This window comes from Bubalus bubalis, chromosome 4 (assembly GCF_019923935.1).
Source record: "Bubalus bubalis isolate 160015118507 breed Murrah chromosome 4, NDDB_SH_1, whole genome shotgun sequence".
Lineage (NCBI taxonomy): Eukaryota > Metazoa > Chordata > Mammalia > Artiodactyla > Bovidae > Bubalus > Bubalus bubalis.
This window is the reverse complement of record NC_059160.1, coordinates 96,246,313-96,258,350: the sequence shown is the minus strand read 5'-3', so window position 1 is coordinate 96,258,350 and position 12,038 is coordinate 96,246,313. Positions and strand designations below refer to the sequence as shown.

Genomic DNA, 12,038 nt, shown 5'->3' with positions numbered 1-12,038 from the left:
GTCATTACACAGACATTCAGCATTTGAGTTGATAAATGTCTCCTCGTGGCCCTTCATCAGATAAGGTGTTGGAGTTTTTCTGGTGTTGCTTATAATTCCATCTGAGCTGCCATCATCTTTATTTTTAGGTGAGGAGAATTCGTGTTGCGAACTGCGGTAAACATAAATCCTGTTGGGAGTGTTTAGCAGCAACAGACCCTCACTGCGGTTGGTGCCATTCGCTACAAAGGTATTTCCTGAGTTTTCTCACCGACTTGCAGTTTTGAAACTGTGTGATGCGGCTGCACACTTGTTGCCCTACTTTAAGGATCCATTGCAATGACCTGGGGGAACTGATCTCGGCGCCCACTAAAATATCATTGTGTAATCCAAATGCATTCTCGGGGATGTTCCCAGCCACGACGGTGTTACTGAAATCATTTGACCTGGACGGCTGAGAGGGTCCCCAGGCTGGAAGGGTAGGGGGAGTTGGAGGTGGGGGAGAGGGGATAAGTTGGGGCTGTCAGTTTTTCTTTTACTTTCTGCAGAGTTCTCCAAGACTAGAGAGAGAGAGAGAGAGAGAGAGAGAGACAGAAGGTTCTCCCTCAGCGGAGATAAAAGAATAGGCATGTTTGAAATGTTTCAAATGAATCCTCATGATGTCACGCATTCGGTTGGCTCCATGGAAGCCTGATTATTGATGATGATGTCTCCTGATGCGCGGTACAGCTGTGCACGGGCCTGATGTGCAGTCGCAGTCTCCGGGCAGAATCTGCCCAGCTCGGTCTTGAATTACGATGTTCACGACCCATCTAGGCTCAGGGTGACTTGTAGCAGCTTCCTCGCCATGGCAGCTCCCAGTGTCGCTGGGACCGGCCTGGTTGGATTCACTGTTGCCATGGCAACCCAGTACTCAGGCTCTGCTATAGAAGTGAGGAGAGGAGAGCCTGCTGCAGCTCAGGCAGAGGGGAAAAAAAACACACACACACCGTAACAGTGTCTGTCAGTTTGGTGCTTTCAGTTTTTAAAGGTGAAAAAGGATAAGAAAGAGTAGAACAGGGGCAGAGAAGCTGAAGGCTAAACAAGGGGCAATTTGGGGAAAGAAAAGAAGGCTGAGAAAGAGAATTTGGGAGGCTTTTGCGGGGAGGAAGGCAAGAGGAATGAAGGGGTGTGGGGAAATACAATATAAGCCAGAGGTTCAGGAAACAAAATAAAAATATGGGGATGGAATTAATTAAGAGTTCATGGAGGAAGTCTGAAGCTGAGATGCAGCAAGATGCATAATTGCCCTTGCCTTTCGCTGAGCTTCCTTACCGGGCTGTTGCCGTCAGAATCACCGGCAGACAAAAGAAGCAGGGCCAGGAAGAGTCTCATGAATAATTGTAATTGGGTAGGAACGTTTTCTTCTTGTGGCTTGCCTAAGACTAGACTTGAAGAAAATTAACTGATCACAAACAGACCGGTATTGCCTCACACTCACTAAGCAGTTTTGCTGTAATCTTTCCAACCCTTTCCACTGACGTACATTCTCTGGGTTTGCAGAGCTCTGTGCAGGAGTTAATTCAGTAACAGTGGTGGAGCTGGTGGTGATGGTCACAGTGGTGATGTGATTAAATAGCCGCATGTAGCTAGTGGCCACTCTATGGACAAACACAGGTCTGGCATTCATAAGAGATGTCTGAATTAGAGATGTGAATTTGGGGGGTTAATAGTGTTCAGATGATACACGTCGTGAAGTCGTAAGACCAGTGAGGGAGGGGGCATAGATTGAGGAGAGGAGTAGTTGGAGAACTGAGCTTTGAGTTCAGTGAGCATTGGTGCAGGGTTTAGAGGTCAGGGAGATGAAGAAGTAGAGCTGAGAGAACAGCCAGAAGTGAGAGAAAAAACCAAAGAAGGTGGCTTCTTGGAGGCCCAGGGAAGAAAGGAGGAGGGGAGTGGTCCATCGTGCTAGATTGTGCTGAGATGTCGAGCAAGAAAAGCGAATTGAACCACTGGACTTAGCAGGTGATTACTGCCGACTGTGACAAGGACAGGAAGTAGTGATAAAACTGTAAAGAGAAAATGAGAAGAGGATGGAGCAGAGACAGCTCTTTCAAAGAGCTTTACTGAGAAAGACAGCAGAAACATGGAGCAGACATTGCAGGAAAGTGTGAAGTCCAGAGAGCTGTTTTTTAAGACACATGAAATAACTGTGTTTTTGTGCAGCTGGGAAAGTTCTAGTAGTGTGGGAGAAACTGACAATACAGCAGAGAGAAGAGAATTGTGGGGTGCTTGCTGTCTTTTTGCAGCTGAAAGAAAATATGATCTTCTGTGCCAGTGGGGGGCCCAGCCCCAGCCAGGAGCATGGGACCCTTCATCCTTGGTCATGGGAGGGCAGGAGGAAAATACGGGCTCAGGAGCAGGTCAGTGGTGGAAGCGTACGCAGTGTCTTTTCGTGTGACTTTGCATTATTTTCAGGAATGTATGATAGTGAGAGCGAGGTGAGGGAGGAAGCCCTGGAGTTGGAAGGGAGAAGTGAGAGAAGGTACAGAAGAGAGAGGACGAGAGCGCAGAGCTGGGAAATGAAGAGCAATTGCCAGACAGTGTCAGGGTGCACGTGAGCTCCATGGTCTTGCTCTTGAAGTGAGAGCGGTACTCCTGGTTCTGCTTTCACAAGCCACGTTTGGCTCTGTGGGCACAGTGGTAGGATAGGGGAGAGTTAGATTTAGCCAGAGATGGGACTGATGGCTCAGTGGTAAAGAATCTGCCTGAAATACAGGAGACACAGTTTCAATTCCTGGGTGGGGAAGATCCCCTGGAGGAGGGCACGGCAAGCCACTCCATACTCTTGCCTGGAGAATCCCCAGGGACAGAGGAGCCTGGCAGGCTACGATCTATGGGGTCACAAAGAGTTGGACACGACTGAACCAGCTAAGCAGCAGCAGGGAGTTTTCAAGAGAGGAAAGTGGGGTCCAGGAGCTGAGGGTGCCTGATGATATGAATTTGGATACTTACAATTGTGGACCCTGGGCTCCAAGCTGTAAGTGAGGAGGGAGGTGAGGATGGGCGTGAGGGATGGGAAAAGGTAGCCAGCTCTGTGCAGGGGAGACTGTTTTGGGGTTTGAGACTTGTGGGACCTGGGGACCTGGAGAAGAGGTAGTGGTCGGACTGAGGAACTTGAAATTAAGGTTGCAGAGGGTGCAGAGTTATTGGTCCTGACAAGGTCTGGGGTGGGATTCTGTAACTGAAGTAGGATGGAGGACAAGATCATTGGCAGAGAGGGTGGGCAACTGAGTGGTTACAGTGCTTACTGGGCCAGTCATCAAGAAGGACTATGGAACAATTTTGGAGGGACTGAGGAGCAAGATATTCAAAAAAAGAAAGGAATTGCCTGCAGGCTGCATGGTCTGTGGATGGTCGTGACAAGGCGGGGCTTGGGGGCCTCTGGGCAGATGGCGCAATGGCTTGAGCTTCAGAGCTGGGGTGTGGGGAGCAGGCTTGGAAAGAAAGGAAGATGAATCATCCTAAAGAGGCAGCAAGACACAAGGAGGACCCTTATGATGAGGGAGAGGAAGCAGCCAGCCCTCGGTGGGCTGCAGGAATCGGTGTCCTCAGGGAGAGCCTGGTTTCAGGGTGAACAAAAGAGTGAAGGAAATAGTTGGAGAAGTTGAAGACTCCAGGGATTTTATTGATGATGGGCTATGATAAAGGTGTTCCAGTTTTCTAGAAAAGGCAGCTCATAGCTTCCCCTGCTTCTGCTCTTGTTCCCTTACCCCTGCCCCAAGAGGAGTGGGCATTTAAAAATCTCAACCAGATCATTTTATTCCCCAGCTTAAAAACCTCCACTGGCCTCCATTGTAGAATTCAGTCTGACTCCCTTACTCATGGGACCTGAATACAGAGCTTCTAAGAATCAGGTCCTTGGTTACTTGGCCCTTTCTTTCTAACTTAACAATATGCTAGGTTTGTTCCTCCCACAGGGACTTTTCACCGGCTGTTTCCTCAATCTAGAAAATTCTTCCCCAAATCTTGCCACGGTTGGTTCTTTTCTTACTCATCAGGTCCCAGCACGCACATCTCCCCCTCTACCAATGACCCAGTCTGAAGAAGCCTCACCTCACTCCCAGTGACATCACTGTTTTATTTTATTCCTGGCCCCATCACTACCTTGCTTCCCTGGTGGCTCAGTGATGAAGAATCTGCCATGAGACCTGGGTTCAATCCCAGAGTCAGGAAGACCCCGTGGAGAAGGAAATGGAAACCCACTCCAGTATTCTTGCCTGGAGAATCCCATGGACAGAAGAGCCTTCTGAGCTATAGTCCATGGGGTCACAAAGAGGTGGACATGACTGAGCAACTACCACACATACATATCACTACCTGAATGACCTTCTTTCTCTGCCTCTTCCTTTATTGAAATGTAAGTTGCTTGGGAGCCTTGTCTTGTTCATGACCATATCCCCAGAATCTAGAACAGTGCTTGGCACATGATAGGTGCTTTAAAAATGCATGTTAAATGAATGGAGATTGAGTGGTTGGGAACATCTACCAATGGCAGGCTGAGACGTGTTAAGCACGATTAAAACATTCCAGGTTTGTGAACTGATGGCCCTTCCCAGCCATGTCAGATCACTTGGTTTCAAACTGGCTTGGTTCTGGCCTAAGATGAAATAAAACTAAGCCTCATATCTGTGACTCATGTTAAGCTCCCAGTACCATTCAAAATTAGGAATTCTAAAGGGGGATGTTTTCTTATAACTGTAGAGCATCCCACTCTGTTTATTTTAAATGTCACAGATTTATTTAGAAAAATAATTTGTTTTCTCTGTTGAGAAGGTTGAGTTTTATTACATACATGTCTAGAAAGTGGATGTGTTTGGGGGGGTGTGTGCAAGAAAATGATCTTAGCTTCCTTTGGATCGAGTGTGAAGAATGGGCATCCAGTATAAGCTGATAAAAAGCAATTAGACAAACAATGAGCTCGAAAAAGTCTAGTATTTTATTGTTGGAACCTCAAATCCAACCTATGCTGAATTTTTCTGTGTGGGTGGAAAGTGAATTTTTGCAGGCTGAATATCTTGGGTTTGGAAGCAGCTTCTCAGTTTCTCCCATATTGCAAAGCATAGCACATGTGTTCAGTTATGGATTTCCACAAAACTGGCAATCCTGAACCAATGAACGGGTGAGGTTCCAAAAGTTCATTTGCAAATTTGTTTGGCACTCCGAATGCATTTTTCCCATAGAAACAATGTCATAAATTAAGGGCTGATTCCCAAGTCAGCCCACAAAATTCAATTTATTTAATTTCAATAAATATTTATTGAATATCTACCAAGAACCCAATGTGGGAAGTGACATAACTAGGTGATATTGGGAGAAATCAGATGCCATTCTTGGCCTTAAAGAATTTACATGCCAGCTAAAGAGACAGACCCATCACTGGCCAAGATTCATTCATTCAGTCATATATCGCATCAACAGATTTCCTGAGCACCTACTGTGTGCTTGGGATACAGTTCTTTCTTGCCCACATGGAGCTTGCAGTCTAGTGAGGGATAAAAAAAAAAGCAAAAAGTGAAGTCGCTCAGTCGTGTCTGACTCTTTGCGACCCCATGGACTGTAGCCTGCCAGGCTCCTCCATCCATGGGATTTCCAGGCAAGAATACTGGAGTGGGTTGCCATTTCCTTCTTCAGGGGATCTTCCTGACCCAGGGATTGAACCCGGGTCTCTCGCACTGCAAGGCAGACTCTTTACCATCTGAGCCACCAGGGAAGCCCAGTGAAAGATAGAGACAGTGTTATTAGTCAGGTCTGCTCCAGTAATACTGTGTTAACCAACAGATTCTCAGTGGCTTACAAGAACAAAAATTTGTTTTTCTTGCTCACGGTTCAGCTCCAGTGGAGGGTGGGGGTGGGAAGGGGACTCTTTGTCAAGTTGTAGGTGGAGAGTTTGGTTCAGATCTGCTTCACACGTCTCTCGTCCTGCATGTACTCTCCTCAAGGCAGACAGCAGAAGTGCAGGAACCCAAGCTGAACTCTGTGGTGGATTCAGAGCCTCCACTCATGTCACGTTTGCTGATATTCCGTTGGAAAGCAAGCCACATAGCCAAGCCCAACATCAGTGAGGTAGGGATACACACTCCACCTACTCTAGTGTCCTTCTATTACACGAGAGACTGCAGAAGTGGAAACAGTAATTCAGTCTACCCCAATATGTCAAGGGGTTTCCAATCTATTAATCTTGATAAGTAAATAGAGAGTAATGTTTAGCACAGAGGAAGTGGAGGATTCCATGGAGGCACATTTAAAAAAAAATCTAAATAATAATAGCACATGTGGGCGAGGATATGGAAAAAATGAAACCCTTGTGCACTGTTGGTGAGAAAGTAAATTGGAAAACATTGTAGAGGTCCCTCAAAAAATTGAAAATAGAACCATCACGTGATCCAGCAACGCCACACCTAGGTATTTTTCTGAAGAAAAGGAACACTAATTCAAAAAGATAAGTGCATTCCTATGTTCATTGCAGTGTTATTCACAATAGACAAGATGTGGAAGCCACCTAAGTATCCTTCGATAGATGAGTGGATAAAGAAGATGTGGTATATGTACACAATGGACTACTCGTCAGACATTTAAAAAAAGAAATCTTGCCATTCACAGCAACATGGATGGACCTAGAGGGTATTAAGCTAAGTGAAATAAGTCAGGCAGAGAAAGACAAATATTGGATGGATTTCACTTGTATGTGGAATCTAAAAAAACGTGAACAAAAATAGCAATGGAAACAGAGTCGTAGGTACAAACAGGTGGTTGCCCGAGAGGAGGGGGATGGGGAGATAGGTGAAATAGGTGAGGGAGATTAAGAGGTACAGACTTCCAGTGCAAAATAAATGAGTCATGGAGTGAAATGTACAGCTGGAGAATATATGGTAATAATTAATAATAATTATTAGTAGTAATTATAAAATGGAATAATGATTAATGATAATAATATGCTGATAACTTTGTATGGTGACAGATGGTACCTCGACTTGTCATGGTGACTGTTTTTTAATGTATAGAAATATCAAATCACTATATTGTGCACCTGGATCTAACAGTGTTATAGGTCTATTATACTTCAATTAAAAAAGACAACCACAGGTTCCGTGAAAATTAATCAATCAAAGAAAAGAAACCTAAACTTAAGGTCACAGAAGGCTTCCTGGAGGAAGGGATGTCTAAGCTGAGCCTGAAGTGTGAGCATCAGAGAGCATCCGGGTAAAGAGAGAGGAGGTGGAGGAAACTGAGGGAACAGGCCATGCGAAGGCTGGGAGCTGGAGGAGCGCTTGGCCTGACGGGCAGTATGGAGCAAGGGTGTGGTCTGAGGAGTGTTAGTTAACGAGGATAGATGGGGTCGGGGAGAATGAGTCTTATAGCCGGTGTTAAAGATCTGAATTTTCCTGGAAAGGCTTTGGGAAGCCATTCCAGGGTTTCAATCAGAAGGCAGACTGGATCACTTGTGTGGTGTAGAACAAGCATTCTGGCACAAGACAGACTAGAGAGGACACCACTGGAAACCCGCAGATCACTGAGAAGGTGGTTGTAAACCAGCAAGAGATTGGAGACTGAATTAGAGAGATGATCGTGGGGATGGAGAGAAGCAGGTGGATTTAAGAGCTGGCTGGAAGATAGAATTGACAGGACTTAGTGATTAATTGGATTCCTCCCTTGAGTCTGACACACTAAAGATAGGGCCATAAAATGAAAAATAAAATATCAAGGTGGCCACTGTTTTTCTGGAAGATGTATTCTTTCTCTTTTGATCTAAGTCCTCACAAAGAAAGCAATGATACCCAAGCCTACACTGGACGCCTACTGTGTCTCAGGCCTTGTACTTGGCTCTGGGTGGGAACCCAAAGGATGGGTACCTAAGTTAGATGGAGAAGGACTTCTGAGAGAGATGGAGCTGGGTCTCAGGTCCTGGGACTTTGCTGTTGAAATGATAGGGGAAAGAGTGCAAGTATCTGGCTCGGGTACCAGAGGGACCAAGGTATTATTGACTGAGCAGGAATTTAGAAAGACTAGCCAGTTTGGGATGCCCAGCAATGCAGGGGATGACTACCACACTGGAAGGAGGAGTCCAGCAGAGAAAGAAGAGTGCAGACCTGGAGTCAGTGTGTTCAGGATCGAATCCAGGCCCCTGTGTGACCTGCAAGTTTCTTATCTCTGTGCCAAATCTCCTCTTCTATAAAGTAGGGCTTCCCTGGTAGCTCAGCTTGTAAAGAATCCTCCTGCAATGCAGGAGACCCTGGTTGGATTCCTGGGTCTGGAAGATCCCCTGGAGAAGGGATAGGCTACCCACTCCAGTATCCTTGGGCTTCCCTGGTGGCTCAGCTGGTGAAGAATCCGCCTGCAATGCAAGAGTTCTGGGTTTGATCCATGGATTGGGAAGATCCCCTGGAGAAGGGAATTGCTACCCGCTCCAGTATTCTGGCCTGGAGAATTCCATGGACTCTGCAGTCCATGGCATTGCAAAGAGTGGGGCATGACTGAGTGACTTTCATTTTCATAAAGCAGAGTAGTAACAGTACCTCTCTTGGAGGCTTGCTGAGAGAATTAGATGATGTGCATAAAGTCCTAGGCACAGTTCCTCTTTGTGGTAAGCACTGTAGTGATGTTAGCTATTATGATGGCAAAACCCCAGAGGAAGGAGCAGTTGGTTGTAACCAAGGTTGGGAAAGGCTTCAGAGAAGAGGTCACGTTAAAATTGGGTCTTGGGGGAGAGGAGAATATTGGGTCTTGAAGCCTGAGGAGAATTTCACCAAGGGTGGCGGGTGAGGGATAGTTCAGGCAGCAGAACCAGCACAATAAGGGTTTGATCTTTTCATTTTATTTTCCTTTTTGGCCGCACAGCCTGTGGGATCTTAGTTCCCCAACCAGGGCTCAAACCCATGGCCCCAGCAGTGGCAGCACAACTGGACCACAGGGCCAGTCCTGGCCATAGGAGATCTTTTGAGGGAAAGGGCCAACTGAATCATCTCACCCCAGCGCTTCTCTGGAAGGAGGAAGTAGATGGGGAGGGGCCGGGAAGGAAAGGTTTCTGAATCTGGACTTTATTAGTTGGTTCTGGAAACTTAGAGAAGAGTTTTCAGCAGAGGACTGAAACAATCATATCTGTGTTTTTAAAAGACTATCGTGATGGCGTAGAAGAAGATGAAGTGCATTAAGCCAAGCATTAACCGTGCCACGCTTGCCACTCCTCCCATTTCTAGGGTCGCTGCCTTCCAGTATGTTTTATGAAGAGTGAGTTTACCTCCTGTCTCTTCCTGAGTCATCTACTTAGCAGCCCTTTCTCCAAACTTCACGTAGTACCCCACCACCTCCCAACACCGTCACGGGCTCCACGTGGGGTCCCAAGTCAGGTGACGGAACCGAGGCTGGGTCCTCTTCAGAAAACGTACATGTCAGAAAAGCCACACTCATCTTTATTGTCCTGTCCTGTCCCCCCTCTCCAGAGCATGTGTGCAGGGTGGGGACAAAGCACCCAGGCATGCTGATTTTAAAGTATCTGTAGACTCCCCTCACTTATTTGTAGGAGTGCAACACTTACTCGTATCCTTCTACACGTTCCTTCCACGGTGGCAGTTGGAAGACTTCCAAGCAGCCCCTGGTGGCACTTTTTAGGTTTTCATCTGCTGGTTGGCTGATACACGACACTGTGAAAGAGGTCATTTCTCAACTTGGCATAACAACAGACTTTCTGAAAGGGTTGGGGTAACAGAAGGTGATTTGAACGCTGGTAAGAAAAACTAAAATCAGCCTGCTAAACATATTCATCCTCAACACCCCAGAGTAATAAGCAAAAAGAATTCAATGATTTGCTTATGGACGCACTCAGTTCCCTACATTGCTCTCCTGTCTTGAGGCCTTTCTTCCCTCCCTCTCCCAAGAGACACTGCTTTCTCAAGTCTCCCCTAAGCATCACCCGTAAGGCCTAGGAGCTGCTCTTGCCTGAGAATTCGACCAAGGTGACCCACGGTGCATAGTAACCATAGCCACATTCCTCTGAAGTTTGAGTTACTCTGGTTTGGTCTACCACTGTGAAAGGCAGCCACTCTAGGCCACTGGGGGCTTTTCAGTGGAGGAATCCATGCCCACTTCTCCTTCAGAATGCGGTTACCGTGCCCCTTCCCTAGGAAGCCTGCCTTGAGCCCAGGCCCAGCCAGGAGACAGGGTCCCCAGGCACGGAGGAGAATCTGCTTACTACACGTCAGATGCTATGCCCTGAATGTCCCCTGCATGTTCCATTTAGTCCTCCTGGTTAGGGTTAGGGTGAAGTAAGCACTTATTACAGTACCCACTTTTAAGATGAGAAAACAGCCTTAGGTTTTGGTATTCATTTCCTACTTCTGCTGTAGCAAATAACTACAACCTTGCTGGCATTAACAACATACACTTATTATCTTACAGATCTGGAGGTTGGAAGTCTGTAGAGGGTTTCACTGGATTAAAACCAGAGTGTAGAAAGGACTGTGTTCCTTCTGGAGCCCATAGGAAGAATCCATTTCCTATCTTTTCAAGTTTCTGGAGGCGCCTACGTTCCTTGGCTTGTGACCTCTTCTTGAATCTTCCAAGTCAGCTGTGTAGCCTCTTCAGACCTTTCTGGCTCTGAATTCTATTTCCATTATCACATCTCCCTCTGACTCTGACCCTCCCGCTTCCTCTTACGGGGACCCTTGAGATTACTTTCAGCTCACTCAGATAATCTAAGGTAATCTCCCCATTTTAAGATTCTTAATCACATCTTTGAAGTCCTTCTTGCCAAGTAAGGCAACACATTCACAACTTCAGGAGATTAAGACATAGATATCTTAGGGGTCATTGGTCTGCTTACTATAGCTTGTATAAGCAGTGGAAACAGGATTCAAGTCTCGGCTTAGATCTAGGCTCTAACTCCCAAGCCAGTACCTTTACCTACCACCACAGTGAAAGGGAGGAGAAACCTAGAGAAATTATCTCTCGTGGTGGTGGGGAGAAGGGAGAGCCTGCTCCAGATGGACCCACCATGGAAGACTGGTTACACATGGAACTCTGGGTCAACCTGAGTTATGGAAACCCTTCTACAGCTTGAGAGTTTAAGCATCCATGCATTTACTCAACAGATTTTGGGTTTTTTTTTTTTTTTTTTTGGCTGTGCTGGGTCTTCATTGCTGTTCATGGGCATTCTCCAGTTGCAGTGAGTGGGGACTATTCTCTAGTTTGGTACGAGGCCTTCCCGTTGCAGTGACTTCTCTTGTTGTGGAGCACAGGCTGTCAAGCACAGGCTCAGTAGTTTTGGCTCATGGGCTTAGTTGCTTCACAGCATGTGGGATCTTCCCGGACCAGGAATCAAACCCATGTCCCCATTGGTAGGTGGATTCTGCAGACTCTCAACCCCTGGACTTCCTGGGAAGTCCCACTTAACAGATCTTTATGGAGCACCTAGAGTGTGTCAGACACTGTTCTAAGCATCGAGCTTCTCTAGCGATGAACAGCTCAGTCCCATGTCTTTGCCCCGTGCAGGTCCTTCTAGAAATGTATTAGTTTCCTAAAGCTGTCATAACCAGGGGCACACAATCAGTGGCTTCAAACAGTGAAGATATATTCTCTCACAGTTCTGGAGGCTAGAAATCCAAAATCATGGTATCAGCAGGGCTATGATCTCTCTGAAACCTCAAGGGGAGAACACTTCCTCTCCTTTTCAAGCTTCTGGTGGCTTCCAGTGTGTCTTGGCTCGTGGCAGCTTTTCTCTAACCTCCATCCATCTTTACGTAGCCTTTTTTCCCTTCATGTGTCCAAATTGCCTTCTCCTTTCTCTTGTCAAGGCACTAGTCATTGAACATCCTAAATCCAGAATGATTTCATCTTGAGACCCTTAACTAATGACATCTACAGAGGCGCTATTTCCAAATCAGGTCACATTCTGAGGTTCTGAGTGGACACGAATTAGGGGTGGAACATTACTGACCCAACTACATGAGGGAAGAGTGAAAATAAATAAGAACATGGCGTGTCAGATGTGATCACCCTTAGGAAGAAAAATAAAGCTGAGGAGG

At 46.5% G+C, this 12,038-nt stretch overlaps 1 protein-coding gene across 2 annotated transcripts in view; it reads left to right on the top strand.

Annotated features, from left to right (window-relative positions):
- The window catches only part of PLXNC1 (plexin C1), a 157,124-nt gene that overhangs the window by 41,996 nt on the left and 103,090 nt on the right, over positions 1-12,038 (top strand). For both annotated transcript variants that reach the window (XM_025284337.3, XM_044941823.2), the window contains exon 4: positions 129-229. In XM_025284337.3, coding sequence (XP_025140122.1) covers positions 129-229 — 101 coding nt within the window. The remainder of the gene's footprint in view (positions 1-128; positions 230-12,038) is intronic.